We start from the raw sequence: 25683 nt of genomic DNA on the forward strand, positions 1-25683 counted from the left end.
TTAGTTTGTTGAATTGTTAATGTTAGTCCCCCATATTCACAGACAAACTACATGCTGAGCAGAATTCAACAGGTACATATACATATATACATATATTTATACATATACATATATCCGGCACAACACATTGCTGAGTGACAAAGATTTGGTCAGCAGGAGCAAGAAGATAGTGTCACACATCACTGGACTCTTTTCATGACCACCCAGTCTTTTTACAAAACGGGAGCGTGCAGGAGCCGGGGAAGCAGAGGTGTGTGTCGGGCAATCCTTAGGAGCTTGTGAATATCATTCCCCAGTTAGATAAACTATTGGGACTGGGTATAACTTGTAATATTCTACCCAAAACTAAAATTTCCAATTTTTGGTGGAAATACTCTATAAAAAGAAAACTAAAACACAAAAAAAAAAAAGAAAACCTCATACAATTTTACACAATTATATTCTTCCATTCTTAGGAACTTTTTAGACATTGGATTATTTCCGCATACATTATAGTTAGCGGTGTCTAGTTGGTAAATGTTTTATATGGATGCCAGAACTCTTGGCACTTGCTGGATATCCTTAACGATGTTCTGGAATAAGGACATGTTGTTATGAGCAGTGGTCAGACATTTATATATAACCTAGCCATTTTCTGAAAACATAAAGGAAGCAGTATACAATTTGATCCTACAAAAGTCATGAAGATTTCCTGTGTCAGTAAATTAGCCAATACCTTATGATACATTGCCGGGTGCGTACTGCAGCCCCCCCTCCACACGTTCGAGAACATGGAGACCAGCTTTGCCACGAACCCCACTCATTGCTGGACCTCAGAGGTGGACTATGCTCAGGGCCAAACCTGTTGATAAATCCTCTCTGGAAGGGCATCCTCTGCACCTGATGAAAGCAAATACGGAGAAAAGATCATGTCATAACAACCAAGAAGGAGCTTTTTAAATTTGTAATTTTAGAACATGAAATGTTGTTTTAAAATTGGATTACATTTATATGCAATAGAAACTTTGCCTGCCTTCAATAACTGGCAATCCAAACATGATCTCCATCCTGCTTATCTCAGCCTGCTTTTACTCCATTACAATGCTATGGAGTGTCAAGCCTTCAGGGCATGCAGCAATGCCCCTATAGGATAAACAAAGGGATATAAGACAGAACCAAGCATTTAGTGAAAATAAGCTTGGGGTGTCTGCTCCATAACAGACTCTCTGAAAACACAAGTGTCCAGACAGAGACAGCCCGGATCTAGCGCAAGTGAAACAACACTCGTCTTCTATTTCCAAAGCTTGCAAAACATGGATTTGCTGAATGAAAAGCGAACAATAAAACAATATGTCAAAACAGTAAAAAAAAAAAAAGTCACACAATCATAACATGTTGGTAAGATCAGCTTAATGGCCCGGTGACAGGAGCTTCAGATTCCCCCTCTCCGCGTCAATATGCGCTCATAGCCAATGAGGAGTTTGACAGAGCATAATACATGTCTAATTTTGTAATCCAAATAGTGACAAATCTAAAGCTCATGTGTCCGTGACTTTCTGCAGAGCGATAATACAATGGATCTACTACCTTGTTTGCACTGTCAAGCTTGATAAACATACAATAGCCTGGCGTGTTATTTCAAGATTTACCTTTGTGAGAACATTACTAAGTACAATTACTTTCAGAAATTGCTGCTTTTTGCTGATGTGAAGTGTCTGTGTCACCTGCACACATCGGAGGCAGTATCTTAAGGGCTGGTCCAATATTCAACTTATCAATTCACTAGGAACTATAGACATCACAGCGGTATAAAAGGCACAAGAAGCATGTGGCATGAGACAGCAGCTCTATGGGCAGAACCAGTATTCAGCCTAAACTCCTGTCTATTCTTTATGTAGGAGACTGATAAACTAAGTGCTTTCTCTTGATCCACTTTTACCTATTACTTTGCTCAATAGAATAAGACTATAAAATGTATATTACATTGTATGGACATGTATTGCATTGTATTCAATACATGTCCAGAACTTTTCAACACGTCCGCAAGATTTTTAGAACATATATCTAGAGCAAAATATGCAGTGAAAGCCTTGATAAGTAGATGTGGTATGTGGATATAAGGAGTTGTTTTTTTCTTAAGTAAATAATGTTGCTCCCAGCCCCCAGGTTACATGAACCTAGTCGCCTGAATAAAGCATGTGGAAGATAGTGGACTTTGACCTAATTCCAATAACCCTGCACTTTGTACTCACCTGTAAAGTCTGAGTGCTGTAAGAGGATAATGACATGCACACTTCTCAGGCAGCTCTTTCAAATGTAAAAAAACATTTATTTTCAAGGTCACTTGAAGTGCATAGATTACTATAGATGCATTTATGTATTATGTGTGAATAATTAAAAGTGACACATTTGACATTTCCATTCATTGTTTGCAGATCCAATAGTTAAAGATGTCTTTATTGTTAGAGGTAACACTTGATGCACCAAGATAAAACACCCGTCAGGATATAGATCTATAATTGAATTACTGCATTAATGCATTATCCTGAAGGATGCATGGAATTGTTTTATGCCTTTTCTCAGGGAATACCGGTATTGTTCTTATGATTCTAGACAGTACATCAGTCTTTTTAGACCCATACAAGCTCCAAGATCGGTCCAACTGGGTATACAATGGACCAATATAAAATTGCAGCATGTATGAGCACCTACAGAGTTGTGGAGTGAATAAATGGTGGTGATGATGACAATGAGGATTATGACGATGTTAAAGAATGGGACACCTGATTGAATGGTTACTGCTCTCGATCAATCCTTTACAATATTGCATTCCCTTTCTCACTCCAGTACTGGAAGACTTCAATCTGCCAACCAGTGTGCTCCAATTAGTGTATAAAGATCTCATCTTTCCACAAGTGGGAACAGCACGCCCTGTGGAATATGTAATGTAGGTTGTTCCATGCCAATAAAGAAAGGAAAATACGAAAATGGTGCAAAAAGTTTAAAGCAGCAATCTCATGAAAAAATGAAGTTTGTTTTTAATATAAATCACTGTGGCAGGCAATAAGGAAAAGCTTTTAAATTACCATTTTCCAGAGTTTGCAGTGTCATGTGACTACCATGGCTACCACAGTCACATGATACATGATATAGAGAAGCTTTGGAACAACCCTATGAGCTCTGACTGCATTGACATAAGAACATACTTGCCAACTTTTATAGTCTCCCCTCCAGGATCTCCCGGAGGGGATGTCAGGTGACAACTGTGAGAAGGAGGCATGGCCATGCTATCACAACCATATTAGTCTCCCTTTCAGAGAGATTTAGAAAAAGAGACAATGATCTGTTGGAGGACAGATAGATAGGAAAGCATAAAAAGAGACACTGCAATTGATATTTAAAAAAAAAAAAAAAAAATTCTTCTATGTAGGATTGCTGCTTTAAGAAGGAATACTGACTCAAAAATGACCCCTTTAAAGTATAAACTTGATGATGATGCTACAAGTTCATCAGCATGTGGTGTACAATACAATTGTCACGTCCCTGTTTGTGATGTTGACAAAGCCACCCTAGATAAATATCCCTGAAAGCATGAACTGCTTAGTAATGTGTACACTACTCTGGCTATGTTAAAAAGTCATTATATTATGACACAGCTTCAATTGACCACAGAATATGGACATTGTAGAACCTAAACTGACATCTGAATAGCAAATAACTAACACAGTTTACAGGTAATATCCCATGTAAATGAATGGCTGGACAAAAACAATAATTATGACTAGAGAAGGGACAACAATTCATGTTAAATTGATCAAATCCACTTCTGTTTACTGTACCTGGCAGAAGGACGGTATAATAGGGAGGACCAAAAGCACATACAGAGTAGCCAAACATCGACATATCCACCTGAAAGGATAAACACAATACAGAAAGTAAATATGGACGGTCAACCAAGTTTAGAAAAAAAAAAAAGTTAAAATAGTGGAATACTCAATTTCAATAGGTGTATTGAAGGATCAGTACATACAACATAACAAAACTAAAGAACAAATGAGAATTCTAAATGTAGATTAGCTTTTCATGTACATGAATAAAAGTTGTCCTCCTCAGTTTTCATCCATTGAAGGCACTGAAAGGCTCTCTGCCTCGTTCCTCATGTCGCAATATTTAGGGTATATGATCTAGTCCAGAGTGACTGTGGGGTAGCAGTGCAGTGACTACTGAGAGCTATGATACTCCTTCAGGCTGAGTTAGTGGCTATGAAGGCAGTGACTCTCGGTCCTGTTTTGTAGGTGAGAAGACACACCTAAGTAGATGCCCAATGTAAATTCAATGCTATTTTATTTAACACAATGTTACAAAGTCACTACATTACAGAAATATGCAGAACTTAATTTATATGAACCCATTGGTACACAAAACTGCATGCAGCCACTGTGAGCAGAGACTTTATCGGTGACTTCTGTTGTATGGGTACGGACCACTAGAGCTAGTGTACTCATTAACTGCCAACTAAGGCAGAGATCTCTGTTCTATGGGTACAGACCGCCAGAGCTAGTGTACTCATTAACTGCCAACTAAGGCAGATACCTCTGTAGTATGGGTACGGACCGCCAGAGCTAGTGTACTCATTAGTCCTTTGTCCAACTGCCAACTAAGGCAGAGATCTCTGTTGTATGGGTACAGACCGCCAGAGCTAGTGTACTCATTAACTGCCAACTAAGGCAGAGATCTCTGTTGTATGGGTACAGACCGCCAGAGCTAGTGTACTCATTAACTGCCAACTAAGGCAGAGATCTCTGTTGTATGGGTACAGACCGCCAGAGCTAGTGTACTCATTAACTGCCAACTAAGGCAGATACCTCTGTTGTATGGGTACGGACCGCCAGAGCTAGTGTACTCATTAGTCCTTTGTCCAACTGCCAACTAAGGCAGAGACCTCTGTTGTATGGGTACGGACCACCAGAGCTAGTGTACTCATTAGTCCTTTGTCCAACTGCCAACTAAGGCAGAGACCTCTGTTGTATGGGTACGGACCGCCAGAGCTAGTGTACTCATTAGTCCTTTGTCCAACTGCCAACTAAGGAAGATACCTCTGCTGTATGGGTACGGACCGCCAGAGCTAGTGTACTCATTAGTCCTTTGTCCAACTGCCAACTAAGGCAGAGACCTCTGTTGTATGGGTACAGACCGCCAGAGCTAGTGTACTCATTAGCCACCAAGCATTTGGCAAGTCTACACTAATGGCACTTGGATGAGCAATGTATATCCTGTGTTTACCAATAATACAAGTCCAGCAGTAACTGTAATCCCTAGCCAGTCTTGTCTTCAACAACACCACTCCGCTCTAATGCTAGAAAATCCTTCTTTTTCTCTGATCTCATTGATAACATAATAATATTTGATTCTTATTAAAAAGAACATAGTTTGCCTTTGGCTATTTGCACTGATATCATGGCGCAGTAATTGTCATCACACGCAGAACTATTTAAAGACATAATTTGACCTTAGTTCCTGTAACACATAGTCATAACAGCCAATTACATTCAATCAACATGAAAGAAATGTTCCTGATCTGAGAGATTACTCACTAAATGAAATGCACTAAAAAAGGTGTTGTACTCTGTGGTTGCAATGACTGAGAAGGGGAAGCTACAAAGTCAGGAAGGACCTCTGGACAGGGACAATACATATTAACAAGCTGGTGCTGAGCCTAACTTTTGGGAGCCATTCCCACTTGTCAATGAATGCACATGTTCCCTCTCTCCTAAATTCTACATTCCTTTGCCTCTGTCTTTATTATATATAGGAAGAGATGTAAAAACAAACAAACAATAAGACTAAAAGAAACAAAAACAAGTTAATAAACTAAGTCAGATTGTACAATTTACAAATGAGTTCCCTAGTCTAGCAGTCAATATTCCTCTAGAGTCTAGACCGTAAACCGTTCTACCGCCTGCTTCAATGTTCCGGCATTATAATCAAAGTATGTTTGTGTATTCATGTTATGATAAGCCTCAGCCACCATGGGTGCTGTTAATTACTTTGATGTATCTCTGGGGCCTATTTAATAATTACTGGCTTTCTGCCTTGTAAAGTATCATCTGTCATCGCAACGATGACAAAGTAGTCTTCGGGGCAATTTACTAATGAAGTCTTGTTGGGACAGCGCATCTGATAGGAGGATGTCCCCGCGATTATTTTTTTCTAAAGACTCTACAAAGAGTCTAAAAAGAGTTTTTACTGTGCATGCGCAGTTGCCATTTGCGTTAAACAGTGCAGGGGTGATGGCGTTAGGCATTAGGTTTTTATTAAATGAACATTTTACTTAAAAAAATTAGATGGTTTAGGGCTTCATAAATAAGCCCCAGTCTCCAATCAGCCAGTGTAATATACAACTACAAGATCCGGGTCAGTCATTTGTCTCCCTGACGGTACAGTGCACTACAATATGTTGGTAATTTACAGCAGATACCCGATATGATATAGCTAACAGCTAAAATGATGTGCGATCCGTGACCAATCCCAGAGTTCAAATTTAAAACATCAAATACAGATGTTCCTTTTTGATTCTTTTATTTTGCAATCGCACCCAATTCCCCCACAAAAGTATCCAAACATATTTTATGGGTCTGTCTCTTACTAATGATATTACACAAGCAAACACCTGAAAATTCAGTAATCAGATTACAATTTTGTGTTTTATAAGTCTATAAACTAACAAGAACACATATTTCAGGCATAAAAATGACAAAGAGTCTCTTACAAAGCAACACCATATATGTATTTTAATGTAAAACTGTAATAAGCGCACAGTACAGCAGGGAGAAGCGGTTTCTGCCCAACCCAACAATCGGAGACTATAATTAAGTCAACTGTGGTACATGATTTTTTAAATGGCTTTTACAGTGCTTGTGAGGCAATCAGTACAGTGTCGTCCAGCACTGGTAACGACCACAAGTCACCTGTGGTGTCACTGATGTTTCCTAATGCAAGAGTGTAATCAGCCTAATAGTGGCAGTACACAAATATGATTACACTATGCTATAATGAATAATACTAATATGTTCCTTCTGCTTATACAAGAAACAAGTCAACAACAAAGTTACTATTTAAATCTTATTTGTGAGGTTTTCTATTTGCACAGCTATTACTCCTGACAAGGTATATTTTTCTGTAGACATATCAATCATCCTTTTCACCCCTATGGGAGTGTGTTTTTCACCTACTAAGATTATGCAAACAAAAAGAAACCGCCAAGTATTTTGAAATGTCTACATTCCAAAGAGGCGATAGCCAGTCAGATAACAAACATAGCCCTGCTATATGTAATACCTCAAATAATAACAGAAAAGACACAGATCTGTGTTTCTGTATTTATACATATATGTATGTATGCTATGTTTACATGAAGAATGTAGTGTCGGGATTTATGTTTGACAGAAGACAGAAGACGATATACCTAATATGAACAATTCTGTTTAGCCAATGATATATAAACAATAATATTCCACAGCTTTTACTAGTAACATCAGATGTCAACCCAAAAAATGAATATGTTTAACAGACGCATCCATGCATAATGAACGTATCCAGAGGTCATCGCTTCACCTACTACCAGAAGTTCCTATTTTTGAGCATATTTTTCCTTCAGGTCTTAAGGCTCATTTAAACTAGCAGGGAAATCACTTGAAAACTGCACCTAAAATGTAGTTGTACCATTGATCCCTATGGCAACAGTTCCTGTTCATTCACAACTGAACGCACTGAGAATGCTTCACGAAATGTCTCCAAAACATTGGACTTTTACAAGTGTTCAGATGTGAAAATGCAGGAGTAGTTGCCATAGGAATCCCACTTACAGCTGCATTTTACACTCTTTTTAATGTTTGATCTAAATAATGTTGCAATCCTGACATACATAACATTCATTTGTCAATGGAGTAAATAAAAAGTTAATACGTAGAAAATAACTTCTTTTCAAGCTGCCTTTGACAATTCTCTGAGCACTATTATTCTATATCTCCATGTGTACTGATTTTAAGTGGGAGGGGTAATACATTTTATAGCCAATCAGATCACTGAAATCTTCATAGCAGCACAAATTATTTCAGGATGTGAGTGTGTGACTGGCAAGTACTGCCCATAAGTGTGATTATATTAGTGAGAACAGGACTGCATGTGACAGGGACAATGCTACGATGTGAGGAGGTGAATGGAGGCCACAGACAGAGTTTAATAATGAAAAGAGCAGGGTTTCCAAGGCTCCTGTCAAATTATTATTATGGTTTATTTTTATTAAATTGATTTGAGAAAATTGAATATCCCTAGATGAGCATTCATAGATTGAACATACTGCAGATTTTATATTCTCTTTTTCTTTGTGAATCTTTTGTTAATACAATTGTGACATATTTTTGTTTTGTTTGAATAGCTTGACCTTTCCAGTATCGATCACCGACGTAACAGCAAACAGTGTATATTGCCACTTCTTTAATACATTTCAGATAAGTGACTATTGCACAGACCTGCATACATCATTTATGTGAAAAGGTGGATGCTGTCTTCATATAAGAATCTGTACTTGTGTTTAAAATTATGTGCAAGTTTAACGTTTAAATATCATTTTAATGTCATCCCAGTATATGTCAGAAGTTTCTGAGTTCTGCTTTATACAAATACTTTAATATACCATTACCATATCCCGGAAAGTGCTGCATTAAGCCTTCATTCATGAATAGTTCTTTCCTTAGCAATTCAGCATTTTTAATTAATGTCCCCTTTGTAAAGTATAAGTATGAGGTAACAAGTCCTCATTTAGAGTTAGGAGCAAATCCTGTCAAAGGGTGCAAATTTGCACCTGGGGCAAACCATGTTGTAATGCGAAAGGTACAAATGTTACCCCTTCTGCAGCATAACATGGTTGTGCCAAAGTTCAAAACTGCACCTTCTAGCTGGATTTACTCCCAAGACTAAATGGGGTCCAAGATCTGTCCCGGCCTGTACTAAAGAGAGGATTGGACAGAATCCACCCAATCTATTGTCACACTTTCCCCATAGGACAGAAACATTCAGTTTGTAATACAGGCAGTGACTGGACAGAATTGAGTCTCTGCGCGGTCACTGTAGAATCTGATAGGGCGCACATCCCCTTCTCCTAGTCTGTCTTCAGACTCTGCAGCAGACCGTGTAGTTACTGGCTGCATTTCCTTTCAACTTTCCACCAAGCTGCTCAGGCATTGTTGTGCCAGTCAGCGATTGCTATATGTAGTACTAAAATATAATGTGTTAGAGAGACACAGTGAGGACAAGTCTCCATGGATAAATAAATATAAAATATAAATAAATAATTATAACTGTGAAGGGGTAAAGATGGTATGGGATACTTCAGAACTGCACTACAGGATTGAGAATAGTGTGAATGGGTCTTTGTAACTGCCTCTCTTTGATCAAATCAGTGTCATTCAGATATGGGGGTAATCAATATTCTGTTCTCAGTCAGAAGTTCAAAGTGTATAATGTGTGATACTTTGTGATAAAGCATGAAGAGAAAGTAAACAGAACACCTTAATTTTTTATTTTACTTTATAGAAATCTATACTGTGTTGTGCTTTATCTGTGCAAACTAGCACAATTATACTATATACATTATAACATTAACCCAAAGGACACAGAGACAAAAGGAAGACTAGCTAGTGCCTGAACTCATTATATTTACTAATTAGCATTGTATTGTTTACATGTAATGCCCCATTTGTCACTGACATTAGACATCATTAGCCTCTGAGTGATTTTGCCTTTACAAAGAAGGCTTAATGCAATCAGTAGAGAATAAAGGATAACATTAGCCCCAGGAGCAAAGACCTTAGAGCCCAGACCAATTATGGTCAGTATACGGAAGAGCTCAGGGGTGGGGGGGTCTTTATTTTGGCAGTAATATTACTCAAAATTGAAACAGAATGTTTACACAACTTCAATAGCTAATTTCCTGTCACAGAAAACACAGCTTGCTTAGTGCACAACATGAACACTGGACATACACGCTATAGCATGCACACATTACTGAAAGGTCTGAAATTAGACACCGTCACAAGATGATGATGGATGGAACAAGTATTTGAAAGCTTCCTCTTGACACCCATGATCAGTTTAGGTGATGAGTTAGATGTAATCAGGGGATGCAGGTAAAAAGGTCAGGCATGTCATTGGCTGCAACACATTGGCTGCAACACATTCAATAACAGCATTTTTGGTGCAAACCTCTGCAATACATTTAACTCTCTAACACCAACCAAACTCTATAGATAGTTTAACACAAGATCAGAGGATGCTCCTTAATATAGAATGGAATCTATATGGTAATAGTTAAATGATCTGTGCAGTCTTTTGCAGCTGGTCGCTGTCAGGTGGTAGAGATGCTTGGACCTCTTTCTGTTCACACTGTTAACCTATAATTCAATGACATTTGTATGTACACACTGGGTAGAATACTCACCTGGAAGGCCACCAATGACAAACCTGGGGTGGTAACAGAATGTGGTTCAGTGGTGGAGAACAATGGCCAGGACACCCAAGTGTCCTAGCTAAAGGATAATTCCACCTAAAAATAAGAAAATTAAACCCGTCCCCAAAAAAATTACTCATGAACCCCCCCGACGTCTTGCATGCAACTTATGCTTCTCGGCTCACTCCCACCGCCAGTATGTTGCCTGCTGAGGACACAATTACTAGGTCAATGGGAGTGAGAGAACACACATAATGTTTGCTTCTGTTTGTCTACCCATTATTTAAACTTCTGATGAGCCTATATAAGCAGGACGAGTAGGGATGATTTTCTATAACTGTTTAATATGAAAAAACCCAGGTGCTAATGAATAGATCTGAGGACATATAACCAGTCCAAATAGACTAAGGCAAACAAGCACCTGCAGCTGTAGAAGAGTCTGTGAACTCTTCAAGAAAAAACAATGAAACACTAAATAACAGCGCTAGTAGCATGATTGCCTACAGATGAAAAAAGTCTAAGTTCATGAATATATAAAACCAATATTTACTAAAACATATAAATAAAAACCAACACACATAACAATATCTCATCTACCACAGACCTGTAAAATCGCTAACTATTAGCAGATATCTCAAAGTACCTCCTAATGCATAAACATGCATAACATGAAGAACATCAAAAGCGCTCTGTAGTTCAATATACAAATTGTATCCACAAATAAAACTGCAATTACATCAATGAATGTGTTTTTTTTATATGTTTTAATAAATATTGGTTTTATAGATTCATGAACTCGCACTTTTTTCATCTTTAGGCAATCATGCTACTAGCGCTGTTATTTAGTGTTTCATCCTATAACTGTTTAGCCTTATTTGGGAAATTAATTAAAGAAGGATTTAATGGACTTAGCAAACAGCAGGTCATCAAGGTGTCCTCTGGTTTTTCAAGTGAAACGGACGGCAGTCCTAGCAATGTCTAACACTGACAGTCATGCTGGAGAAGCCAGTGTCATCTGTACAGTTCCCTCTGTATGATTGACAGAGCAGATAATCTGTAATTGATCAGCCCTGTGTGTACAGCATAATATTGTGTAAGACCATTCTAGATAGGCACCATCAGTGTGAAAGGAGTTGTGTACCAGCTGTTGGTAGGAAGGCGGAACAGATTTCTCTACTCCCTCCTGTGTATTCTCCAAGCATTGCAGTCCTGCAAGACATTTCTGACAACAAAGTTGCGCAGCTCCAAACCTATAGTCATTGGCAAACATCATCATCACCAATAATTTATATACATGTAAGAAAAGGACAGAGATGACAATGCTTTTCCATTTTAAAGAGCCTTTATTGACCATACTGCCTTACAGACCACCTAGTACTCTTTTGCAGAGTATCCCCTTTGCTCTATTAAACTAGATATCCCTCCTTGGAGTAAATGTATTAAGCTGAGAGTTTGTCGGCGGGTTTGAAAAGTGGAGATGTTGCCTATAGCAACCAATAAGATTCTAGCTGTCATTTTGTAGAATGCACGAAATAAATGATAACTAGAATCTGATTGGTTTTTCAAACCCGCTGGAAAACTCTCAGCTTGATACATTTACCCCCTTGACTTGTTATTTCTATCCCCTCCCTCATTTAGCATTATTACATATTGTGATACCGAATAAACGTTGTTGCTTTTTTTTTTTTTTTATATATAACTCAATACCTTAAATTGAATTATTGGCTTTTACATGCATTCCTGCAACTCTTGCTAAATACATGACTTGCAGACTTCCTTCTGTGCTTCTCAGCTAGGTGCCTATATCACTAGGTAGACTTCTTTATTTCTGATGCCACTGGGTATGACTTCTCTTCTGCATTCATATCGGAGCAAGAAAATAAACAGTTCTGCATGGCAATATAAAGACACGGCAGACAATAGGAAAATTAAGGCAGAAGGATAACGCTAGGTATTTTGTAACAGATGCAGGAGGGTAAGGAATCACTAATTGTCATATAAAAGTGGAGAAAGCCTCCATGATCCTTTGTACATACACTTTATTTTGACATGCCCCAAACTGGATTAAAAAATCCTGGACATGTACAGCTGTTGATTAAACCCAGGGCCGTAACTAGGGCTGTGTGATAGGGGTGACCGACCAGGGCGCAACGCTGAAGCGGGGCGCAGTTTATGAATATTTTAGGTTAATTTGGTTAAAATTGAGGGCTAGAGGGGTGGTATCTTTGCTTCTCGCCCCAGGCACTAAACTTTTAGGTTACGGCTCTGATTAAACCAATTTCCTGCCTGCACCCAGATATGTGCCCCATGAGCGAGAGCCCTTGGATAATGAGATAAGGGAGGGACCATCTTTCTTGATGCATCAGAATAACTAATGGTCATTGTGAGTTATTGCTCACTGCTTCTGGCCAAGAGCCCTAACAGAAATGATACCCTATACCCAGGTAATCTCTGCAAATCTCCAAATAATGCACAAGACATGCAGTACACAGAGTAGAGCAGCTGTCACTTGCCTCATTCATTCCTGATTTTCCTTGTCCAACCTTAGTAGCTGTGGGTATTACCACAAAACACATGAGCTACAATCCAAATGCTAGATTAACCCTTTCCCAGACCATGACCTCCCGCAGGACATGCAAAAATTGAAGCAAGATATTTTGCATTCAAAAGGATGATTTTTATGAAACCCCCAAAGCAGAACAAGAAAATAGAAATAGATTACAAGCTCTGCAGGCTAGAGACAGATTTTGCATTTATAATTAAATGGGAAATATACAATAAATACATGTCTTATAATTGAGAAATGTATTGCTCTGTCATACAGTTTTTTGGGAACAGTAAAACAAACTAGCCTGCAGAAAAATGTCATTTAACCAACATAACATTTACATTCGGATATGCTCTTACACGCACATCATGAAATTATTTCATGTAAATTTTATTTTCCAGGTGCATGCCTCTGAGGTAAATAAGTTGTGGATTAATTAGTAACAAGTTTTATTGGCCGAGCAATACACAGTAAACTTTACATATTCCCAACATACCATTAACTATATGACAAGCTGAGATAGATATCTTTGTAGCTTGACAATACAGTGCAATCAATTAACATGATGGGTCATCATTCCAGTCATTTATATACATACACATGACGTGTCTTACCTGCAGCTAGGAAGCATCCTCCTGCGCTCTGATTTACCAGCAATAAAGGAAAGACGCAATCGTGAGGAACATGCACCGTGGGAGACTTATGGTTGTTCCAAAATACAATGTGAAAGTTTTAAGATCCACAAGTGATCAGTCCACAGTGAGGGTATCCTGTGGGTCCATGCGCTGCGGTAGACCGGGGGACTGGCACAGCCATGGTCAAGCAGTGGTGGGCCAGGCTGTATCCCTCCTCTAGCCCATGGCTTCAGTGGCTGCACCTCCAGCTAAGCCCCACGCACGGGTCTCCAAATAAGGCTTCTGCTAGAACGTTGGCGATTTATTGTTCGGGTTTACTAGACCACACGGAGGTACTGAGCTGAGAGGAGTACAGTGCAGTAGAAGGGCTGAGAGATCAGAAGCTCTGCCCTCCCGCCCTGAGCTCTCACACACCCTCTCCCTGTGCCTGTTCCACACACTTTGTGGAGGTGTCTTAAGCTCCTGTGGGGAGGAGGCGCAGCGCTGCTGCCTCATGCTGTATGACACCGGCGGAGTGTGTGATCACAGTGAGTGCACTTGTGCAGCATGCTTCCTGCATGGTGTCATGAAGACAGAGGCGTCTTCTCTGCAGGGATGGGGCTGCTGAGGTATGTCCTTACCTGTGGGGGGCCCACCTTCCTGGAACTAGGTGTTCCCTGATAAACACAATTAGATTTACTACACTGAAACTTAGGGACTTTCCAGGATAGATTTATATGCTTGTGTTTCTCTGTAATAGCAATATATTATACTTTACAATCTGTTGACAGAATGTGGCGTGTGGTTACTGCAGTATGTTGCCTCCAGAAAAACTGTCCCAACCCTGCACACCATTAGGACAATGTGGAAATATGTCCATGGACCTTGGGATTGAAAGGTTTTTTTTCCATGCTGTTTTCATAAATCCAACACATAGGGGCGCTTTGCCCTGTTAATTATCATCTGTCGTTGTATTGATGACACATGATTTTTTGGCCCCATGTAATAAAAAAATCTTCCCAGGATAATGCATCCAACAGGAGGTTGTCTCGGTGATGATTTCACTCACTTGAAAACTCAATGGCATCCTTAGGACACGCATGCGCAAAGACATACGTGCAATAGTGACCGGAGGGGAGAGCAGGTAAGCTGCGGTGAATTATCTGAAGATCCCTCTACCGCAATGCTATCCGTATATATGACTCAATTGCACGTTAGCTATTGCGGACAAGTTTTTGTAACTTGTTAAATCACGCAAAACCGCAGTCCTCTATGGGGACTGACTTTGCGCACAAAGTCAGTGGGACCGCAGCAGATATTGGAGAAATCCCACAAAAACAGTATTTTCCCCAGGATTTTAGGCTTAAAGGGACACATTTGAGAAATAGTGCTATCAAACTTTCACACACTTACCGCAACTCCAACACAAGTTGGAGTGTCCCGCATATTTATGAATGGTGCATTGCAGCAGATATCGTGGATATCTGCTGCTTTGCATTCAGTTTCGCTTTTGGGAGCAGTCACCATTCAATAGTATGGTGACTGCTCCCTACCGCAATCTAGCAAGTTCCGAAAAAAAGTTTTTTTCAGTAACTTGTTATGCTAATGTTTCACCAGCTGAAGCTGGCGTACATTATCAAAATTGAAAAATTTCAGTGCTGTCAGCTTTGCTCTGAAGAGCATGTGTGGAGGGATCACATGATCCCTCCCTGTTATCGAACTGCACATGCGCAATTGCAGTATGAAGAGCAACGTAGAGGACAAGGAGGAGATCCAGAGACAGCGCATTACGAAGAGGCATGGTAAGTATTTTTTTTATCACAGAAATAGCAGTTTATCGGAACTGCTGTTTATGTGTTGCGTTCTTTATAAATTTGAGAAATAGTTCAATCCTTATCAATGCGATAAGGATTGAAAACTTTTTTTCACTTTTTGAGAACATTGAAAAATGTGCCCCCAAGTACCTTAATAGATAGGCCCCATAAATTCTACATCAGTGTGATTTAGGGCTGTGTCACACGGGCATTTTACAACAGTTTTCTGGGCAAAAAAGAGTGATGTTCTAAATTGAACAAATGCGGTGTGATGTTATACTGCTTTGGGAACCATAGTCACTCACACCAAAGTGCTTCAGCTGTCAAAGAATTGCATGCAGACAAGCACTTGTAACGCACTTTGGATCACTGCAAATCACAATGATGCATAATGAAACGCTGCTGTAATTTACCATGCCTGACATGCGCTTAGCACTTCCACGGGTGAGGGTGCCAGCGAAGACAGAGAGGCTTAAACTGGATCCCACTGAAAATGACAGGTAATCCCATCCTGAGATGGTATTACCTTCCCGTGAAAATCAGCTTGATAAATTAGAGAACTTTGCAGTGCCCATATTGATATATGGGGTCTGTGTTAAGAAACTTTAAATGGGTTATGGCAGGAGAAAGCTATGATTTCTCTTGTGTTGAACCCTTCCTAAATTATACAATGGTAATTTTACAAGGAAAACTGCTGTTTTCTCAGTTTTTATGGCTGATCACTTATTCTCATGGCGGTGTGATCAGAATACAGATTGTCTCCCTGTAGTGGTGCTACTGAAGAAAAGAAGAGTCAACTTACCAGATAAATGATCCAGTGTAGGTAAGTCTTTTCTTCCCGCAGCTCTCCCCAGGATCGGTAACAGCAAATCTGAACAAATGTGCTGTCAGCTAATCAGTGGTCAGGACGGCGAGCCAATCACAGCTCACCACCAGCCATTTAAATTTGTGCACTGCAGTAAACCAAACGATGGTCGGCACGTCATTGCCACACACACTCGCAAGGCTTATACTTAGCCATTGTGAGAGGCGAGTTCTGTGCGACAGCAGAGAGAGAGACCTATGAGGAGCTCCGGAAGAAGAACACAGCCAGGATCAGCGGAGATAGCTGAGTCAACAAAGAAGATTGTGGGCTTAATACAAAAGATGGTGACGGTAGTCCAGGAGTGGTTCCTAATCCTTTGTGTCATTTTATTGTGTGAAGTATTTTATATTGTTTTGTTGTTATTGTTTGCTGTGTACTTCTGCTCTCCCCTATCAACTCCATTGTGTATTACAGTGACTAGAGTCTGGTAAAGGATAGAGCACTACACCTAGTCTGCTGCAGTGTTGCACACGGACCCAGTGCAGTTGTTAGAACTTTGTAGTTGTTGTAACTAGACTAGAGTGGGGGGGGGGGGTATACTAGACGTAGATTAGGGGCAGTAAGTCGCGTGGGGAGGGGTTTGTTCTGTTTTCTTCCACAGCCGCTGAGATAGAGTACACAGCAATCAAGAAAACTGGACGTTTCAAGTGAGCGGTCCCTGTCTTTATGTTTTTATCCTTGTAGGGCGTTGCTGGTCATCAGTTAAGGGTGGAGACCTTGACTATGGCAAGACATTGAGGAATCCCTGTAAGGACAATTGGTACAACATGTCAAGGATAATTTATACAACCCCACATGGTACCTTTTTGTTAATGTTTCTCTGGTTGCATCCTAATCAGGTAAGATCTGCCTGCGTGTTGTCATTTCCTGCAGGCATTAGAAAGACACGAGAAAAGCTCTCATACAATGCTGCACCCAGTGTGCACAATTTCCCTGCGTTTCCTTCGTTTAGATCTGTTGTTTAAAAAGCAATCTGTGATTCCCATGTCTGCAGCATGTGGTGAGTTCTTTTTTTAGAGCTTGTTCAAACTAAAACACAATGGGCCTGATACATCCAGACACGGATACTAAGCGCCACGTGCGTTTGTTTCAGAACGCACGTAATTCCGGTCTGTGCACGCCCGAATTCAACAAGGACCGGATCTGAAGATACATGCGCTGATGAATTCGGATGTAGAGCTCTACTACACAAGACACTGCAGGATACGTCCAATACCTATATGGAATATACATTTGCAAAAAATATATTCAATTAATGTCACCTGTTAATAATATAGGTATTAATTGATACAAGAGATTCCCCCCCCCCCACAAAATACATTTATTAGAATGTTTTTTATACATACTGAACATAAAATACATTTATTAGAATGTTCCTAATACATACTGAACATAAAATACATTTATTAGAATGTTCTTAATACATACTGAACATAAAATACATTTATTAGAATGTTCTTAATACATACTGAACATAAAATACATTTATTAGAATGTTCTTAATACATACTGAACATAAAATACATTTATTAGAATGTTCTTTATACATACTGAACAGAAAATACATTTATTAGAATGTTCTTAATACATACTGAACATAAAATACATTTATTAGAATGTTCTTAATACATACTGAACATAAAATACATTTATTAGAATGTTCTTAATACATACTGAACATAAAATACATTTATTAGAATGTTCTTAATACATACTGAACATAAAATACATTTATTAGAATGTTCTTAATACATACTGAACATAAAATACATTTATTAGAATGTTCTTAATACATACTGAACATAAAATACATTTTTACAGTTGCTCCTGATTGCAAACACATAGCATGCATACAAGACTGTCATCACTAATAATCAGTTCTGTGGCATATGATCCGGTTCTGGACTTTTTTGGATTTTCTGGATGATACGCCCAAAAATCGCCATTTACATCACTGGATGAATCAGGCCCAATGGGATGAAACATAACCTTACACAGCTCTAAACAGCCCTTACGCCTTGTACACAATTTCAAGTGTTTTATTAATAATGTTTAATGCTAGTACAATGCATGTAAAAAAGTGTTAAATAGAAACCATTGTTTTCAATGTCAACAAGTCAGATTGTGTTTTTACTTGCAGTCAATTGAATTGCATTTGTGTTGCATTTTTCTGAATGTATCACGTACTGAATTCTCAAACAGAGGGTAATTGCTTTAGGGAAACCTATCGGTGTCACGTTTACCACCATTCCAACACCAAGGACAGCTACAAGAAAAATCTGAATGTGTGAAAAAACTATTTGCATTTAGCCAGACTTACCTCCAATACGACGGTCTACATCTCCGTTCGCAGCACCATGCTCCCTGCAAGTTGTTCCGATACACACATGTCCGGCACCAAACTTTGATGTCATCGCAACCTGAATAAATCTTAATTTAAAGCGGCAATGCCGGGACCCCTCAGGTTAAGTGTTTAAACACTTAACCCGACATTGCCGCTTTAATTTAAGATTTATTCAGGTCGCGATGACATCAAAGTTTGGTGCCGGACATGTGTGTATCGGAATAACTTGCGGGGAGCATGGTGCTGCGAACGGAGATGTAGACCGTCGTATTGGAGGTAAGTCTGGCTAAATGCAAATCGTTTTTTTACACATTCGGATTTTTATTGTAGGTGTCCTCGGTGTATGATTTTTCCACACTGTTAAACCGTACTCCACCCAAGCCTACAGTTAACTCCCAACACTAGTAACAAAAATATGTAAAAAACATTTGCTTTTCATATGCGTTTTCACTCGTGTTTTTTTTTACTAGCATTAAAAATATGCAAACACAAAACAGGTGGGTTCCTGACCTTAGAGAGATCCCTGATTGAACAAGTATGAGTCAATAGGTGACTAACTTTTGTTCATATGCAACAATGTTTAAGCACAGATATCTATACAGCTAAGGCTGGTGCCAGGGTGCTTTACTTTAATTGACAGATTTAGATCCATATGTCTTCTATTAAGGATTGCTAACACTTAGCAGCTGCTAGGGAGTGAGGTGAAGGACCACTATTGTTAAAATGTTATTTTAATGGTCTTAACTTATTTAAAGTGGAACTGAAACTGAAAAATATGTTGTAGCAGATGGTGAACTGCAATGTCTTACATTTCCAAAACAGTTTTGTTTACTCAGAAAATGATTCAGACGTTTCATTCTGCCATCATTTTGTCATTTGTATTTTCCTCATCCCTAGTCATTGATTTGTATTATTATTAATATTGTAGTTCTTTTCTAAGATGCCACAGTGCTCTAGAGCACCAGACGGTGGGGAAAACAGGACATGCCAGCATGAAAACAAAGGGTATGGAAGGCCCCGCTCATGAGAGTGTGAATCAGAGAGGAGATTGGGACATATGTGAAGGTGGCTGTAGAGTAATTGTTTGTTAATGAGGTGGTCTTTTATAGAGTATTTAAAGATTTGAAGGCTGAGGGAGATTGGGCAAGCTATGGAATGCCATATGTGTGCAGCAGCACGGGGAAAGTGATAGGTGTATATCAGAGATGAGGCATATGTCTATATAAGATGGTGTGAGTGCTAAAGAAATAAACTGCCTTGTTAGCAGCTGTGCTACAGCAGATGTTTGCAGGGCGCTGAGAAGGGGCAGATCAGGGACTGGATGGGCAGGGAGGCATGTGCGCCCCTCCCCAGACCAGACGTTCAAAGTCTATTTTGGGCCACCTAGTGGTCCAGTGGAAATTGCATGCAGGCACCCTTTGCTGTTCATGCATAGGTGGGCACATCAGATACTACTCAATGTGGCCGCATCATCCATTCATAGAATATTGTACTACAACTTGTAGTATGCAATACGGCAGCCTATGCATGGGTTGCATAGGCTGCCTACATTACTCCAATGACAGTGCTGCAGAGCTCCTCCTCTAGACTACGGGAGCCCTGTAGCATCAATTTACCGTCCGCATCACTGACTGCCGGGTGTAATGTCATCATGACATCCCGACGCTGTCAGTGAGGAGCTTCACTGGAAGGAACTGCTGAGAACAAAAGAAGAAGACAGAAGAAAAGAAGACCACAGGAAAATAAATTAGAATTGTGCACAGTAATGAAGGGGACAATGTAATGAGGGGCACAGTGTTATGAAGGGCACAGTGTAATGAGGTGCACAGTGTTATAAGGGGCACAATGTGATACAGGGCCAAAGTGTGATGAAGGGGGAACAGTGTGATATAGGGGAACAGTTTGTTGCAGGTGGACAGTGTGATGAAGGGGGAATAGTGTGATGAAGGAGGCAGCAGTGTATTGACAAATGAACAGTGTGATGATGGGATAGACATATCTGTTATTTGTTGTTCTTATTGTGATTTTATAGCTATAAAATGCTATATATACAGTATGCCCCATTATAATGAGCCAGGTATGTAAAAAAAGATGCTGCAGGGAGAAGATATAAAAAATAAAATGCACTATAAAGTGAGGTTTGTTTTTTGTTGTATTATATATTTAATTATTTAAGATTTATCATTTATAATAATAAAGTATCGCTGGGTTAAGCAACACTAAAATAGCCTCTTTTTTATGTTGATCATTATATATTGTACCGAAAATCACCCTTTAAGGATGGTCCGCTGCTTTTGGGCCATTGCTGTGTACTTGCCCCCGGGCTAAACTCTGCCAGCCAGCCCCTGGGAAGAAGCAGGTTCCTTGTCTTTTTCCTGGCCAAGGGGCCTGGGCCTGTGTTGGAATCCGCCTGATGTATGTTATTGTTTATTGTTCTTAGGCTGTCTGTTCCTGACTCACTGCCGGTCTTAGATTTCTGATAGTCTTGTGAGATGGGTAATAGTAATGTCACAAGACTAAGAGCTTTCCTTCTCGCTCTGCAGGAAGTTTCCACAGTTCCATGTTAATGGTGATGAATGTCAACAGCATTGCACATCTGCACCGGTAAATACAGTGGGCTGTGGGCATGATGTGGCTGGTGAGGGCAAGAATTGTCACCTAATATATTTTATGGTGCCAGTCCTGGGATGCTTTACCTGTCAAATGTAACGACAGTTTTGGGTTATTATTATTTATTTATTTATGTATTTCAAATTGTTGGTTTTCCTTGGTAGAAATTGGTGCGAATCGTGCCATTTTGTCGCCCGGGTGCCAGAATTAAGGAGTCTCCTGGGAAAGTGAACAAGTATGGCGCAGTGCACGTGGCAGCGGAGGGTTTTATTTTTAAGGTGGACTGGAGGTTGACTAGCGCTTCTCACGTACCAAAAAGGGCTGCAACCATGGCCCAGCATTGCCATGCCCTCAACAAAATGTGGCCAAGCACCCCAACTTGGTCTTAATCATCTATGGAAGGGCCTAAGACATTGCTGTACAGGGGGCCCAAAATTCCTCTTGGTGATCCCAGATGTTTGTTAAGTTTTATTCCTGTTAACGTACTGCACTTTGTAAATGTAGTCAGTAGGAGCAAAGTATTTTAAATAAATTTTTTTTAAAATACATTGATCTCTGCATTACATCTCTAGCATAGTAATGCCAATTTTGAGAAAAAATCATAATTAAGCAAAACCTGAGATTATAAATCAGTATATTTTACCCATTCATCTCTTTAGGAATATGTGGCTTTTGTATGGAGTTCTAAAATAAGCAATAAGACATACAACCTCCAATTGCCGCTTCAAGAGGACAAAGTGAGAGACAGTATTTTTGTATTGTATGCTTTTTTGTATTATCTGTTTTATATATACTTTTTTCATTTAATAACACATTTTGTAAATACTTAGTTTACAGTATTCTCCATTTGCAGGGGGTGCTGGCAAACAGCCATACAAAATAAGAATAAATAAATAAAACGGAAAGCTGTAAATGAAAGTGCAAATGTGGTTTAAGCATGTAGTCAGCTGTTTTGTTCCTAGTCCATGATGTTACTAATGCACTGCTTGATTCAGTGGACCTCATTTACAAAAATACAAAACTGTCATAGAGCTGCAGAAAATCCTTTCTGGTGGAGCAGGAGTTTGCAAACGCAAAATTTAATTAGGCTAATTACTTGAATGAATTAAATGGAAGGCCAGGGAAAATGTTAGGGGAGTTCCTTTCTATGCTGAGTGGTGTATCAAATCTGAGCTGGTGGAGAAAGGGTCTCATGCTATACATTTAATAGGATGCAATTTCCTCCTTCCAGTTGTGCTTTGGCTGAGAAGCACATTTGTAGGTGCACTTTGCAAAATGTAACACAAATCTTCACCCAAAGTAACGTAAATGTTATAAAGACAGTATTTAATTATGTAAGTGCAGGGGTGAATCGTAATGTAATGTGGGTGGGTGAGAGATATTAATTTTATAGCAGGATGAGAGTGGGGGCTAATCATTTAATGGTGGGAGCGTTTAATTTATTGGTGGCTGATATGTATTTGATGGTGGGGACTATTTAATTCAATAGTGGGGTTGGTGCAGACATAATAATTTAGGATGATGGACCTATTAATTAAATGCTGGGCTGGTTTGGGTGCTATTAATTGAATTTGTGGCTGAGTTTGGGGAGAAGGGAGAGCTATTTCTTATAAAGTGAATGCTAATTATTTAATGTTTGAGAGGAAATAGGTTTATTTATTAAATGTGAATACTATTAATTTATTGTTGGATTTGTTTTGGGAAAATATGTCTTTTTATTAAAGGTGAATAAAATTAATTTACAGTCGGGCTGTTTGCAAGGTGGGAGGACTAATAATAAAACATGGGTGCTTTTGATTTAATGTTGGACTGCATAGAGGGAGGGAGCCCTACAGTGCTCACTCGTTTCTAGGCTTTCTATATCTAATATTCTTAGCCTTTTTCCAAACAGGGACCCAACATTCCAGGATCCAGACAAGCAGCATCTGAGCTTAAAACACTGCCAGCCCAGAAAGTAATGAAAGCAGAAAGAACATGTAGGAGAGAACAGGACAATCAACTTTCCTGAGTTTGGGGACTAACTATCTCAGTCAGGGCTTTGTCCCGACTACAGGGACAGGTGGGAGGTAAGTCCCGCTTCACACTGCTCTGCTCTGCTAATGAAGGGGGAGCTGCATGCACCTAACAGTAGTGCACACAGCATTGCCCATGTATTTGAAGGGGATTGGAAGAGTTGGAGAGCTGCTTAGCGCTATCTAAAATAATAGTCGCGCCTCCTTGCATGCTAGTCATGTCCACTAGCTGCATGGCATGGAACCCCCCCTCTACAAATCCTGCATTTGACCCTGCAGGGAGCTTATTAACACTGCACTATTCTCCGCTGATACTCTGTGTAGCACATGTCAATAGGCCCCCAGTTGATATTACGCAACAGAGTAATTCACCCAATTCCTACTCCAAAATGAAGTGCCCCCAAATCATATTATGCCACACAGTAGTGCCTCAGCTCATATTATGCCATACAGTAGTACCCCAATCTATATTGGGCCCCTCAGTAGTGCCCCAGTTCATTTTATGCCAAACAGAAGTGCCCACACAGTTCATATTATGCCACACAGTAGTGGCACAGCTCATATTATGCCTCAAAATAATGCACACAGTTCACAACATGCCACACGACAGTGCCCCCAGTTCATTTATATATATATATATATATATATATATATATATATATACACAAACACACATTTTGAAGAAACACATATATTAATAAAAATGTGTAGACACTGGCAGCTGCTCTATTTCCCTATGTGGGACTCACCTCTGCAGTCTACACACAGAGTGCAGACAACTTCAATTCTGCAAAAGAACAAGGGAGGAACATTTGTCATAAATGTGCTTGTTTTCATCCGTATCTTTTGCACCCACTACAGGGCAGGTGCAATTGCTGACTGATAGTGATGACTGACACGGCATAGTCTTTGAATTAAAAATGAAACATATGCCTGCCACTATTTATCACAGAACGACTGTATGCAACTAAGATAGACTATAAAAAGTAATTGTATGTACAATACGCATTCAAATCATATTTACTTATGTAAATGTTAAAAAAATTATAAAAAAATGTAAAAAAATATTTCTATAAATATACTGTTGAGTTGTTATTTTATTTTATGTTAAAATAGGTTTTTTTATGCTTTCTGATGTGAGCTTTTATCAGTGCCGTAACTAGACATTTTAGTTCCCTGGGCGAGACAGGGCACTGGCGCCCCCCATCTAAATGGGAGTGACATTTGCCAAGTGGGTGTGGCCAACCTAATGTGGGGGTGTGGCTAGCACTTTACTGAAAGAATTCTGCATGAAAGTCTCAGTCTAAAATCAGTGCCAGGTAGTGGGTGCCTGCTGCGCCTCCTTGGGCTTGCGCCCTGGGCAATGGCACCGCCCACACATGCCTAGTTACAGCTCTGCAAAGGGGTCAGAATCTGCATTGATTTGTCAAGAAATTCAGTTTCATGATTATGAATTTACCTATTCCCAATTGAGTTTTCTCCACACCCCTTCACTATTATCATAGACCGAGTAAAATGTAATAATATTTGGCATGTTATCTATTATTAAGTCATAATTATTTTAATCTAGCAATAGTAACATTTAAAGCATTTACCACCCTTAGATGACTTTAATGTATTAGCTTGTATGGCCTCCTGCAACGTTTGATACATTGATTTTCTCCTGTGCTTTTCAGCCATTTATTTAATTTGTAGCACCCTGCAGGGCATTCCTTATAAATGCCATTATCAGTAATAACGAATGACCCATAAATTGTAATATACATTTGGATTATTTTACATAATATTTTACATGTGGAGCCAGTATTATGGTCGAGCTTACCGTGCTTGTTAACAGATACTTTGCAAAATTTCGAAATATGATTGTTGAACTTCATTAATAAAAAACAGTTAAGGAGGACAGGGAAATAAGGTTATAATTCTTTCTTGCAGCTGTCTATAAACATCTGAACCTAGCAGGGAGCTGAGAGATAGTACCACAACGACTTGGTTGTCCACACTATAGGGGTGGGGGTGGGGGCGGGGGGAGAGATCTTTTTCTTGAGCCTCTTACCGTCCCGCAGTGGAACGCATGTGCGTTCCAATGACAGGAAGTTCGGCATTTGGAACGCAAATGCGTTCCAAATGCCGAACTTCTTGCTTTCGGTGAAACGCACATGCGTTCCACTGTACTGCTTTTGATGCCGGGAATGTTGCTTGTAGGGGAGCTTGTAGAGCCGCGATTCATCTGGGCACAGAGGCTGGTATCGGGCGGCTGCGCCCCCCTTGGGCTTGCGCCCTGGGCGGTCACACCGCCGTCGTTACGGCTCTGGCTTTTATTGTACTTATGCGTGTCTGTATACTGCAGTGTGTTCTGTTTGTCTACGTATGACAATACTGTTTAGGCAGAG

The 25683-nt window shown here is 39.6% G+C and overlaps 1 protein-coding gene across 1 annotated transcript in view; it reads right to left on the minus strand.

Annotated features, from left to right (window-relative positions):
* Window positions 1-14247, minus strand: part of LOC142151820 (ADAMTS-like protein 5) — a 39491-nt gene extending 25244 nt beyond the window's left edge. The window contains exons 1-3 of the mRNA XM_075207842.1: window positions 13649-14247; window positions 3819-3888; window positions 716-879 (exon numbers count right to left, since the gene is read on the minus strand). Coding sequence (XP_075063943.1) covers window positions 716-879; window positions 3819-3888; window positions 13649-13665 — 251 coding nt within the window. The 5' untranslated portion in view covers window positions 13666-14247. The remainder of the gene's footprint in view (window positions 1-715; window positions 880-3818; window positions 3889-13648) is intronic.
* Window positions 14248-25683: the final 11436 nt, after the last annotated feature.

The sequence above is a fragment of the Mixophyes fleayi genome, chromosome 4, assembly GCF_038048845.1.
Source record: "Mixophyes fleayi isolate aMixFle1 chromosome 4, aMixFle1.hap1, whole genome shotgun sequence".
NCBI classification, from domain to species: domain Eukaryota; kingdom Metazoa; phylum Chordata; class Amphibia; order Anura; family Limnodynastidae; genus Mixophyes; species Mixophyes fleayi.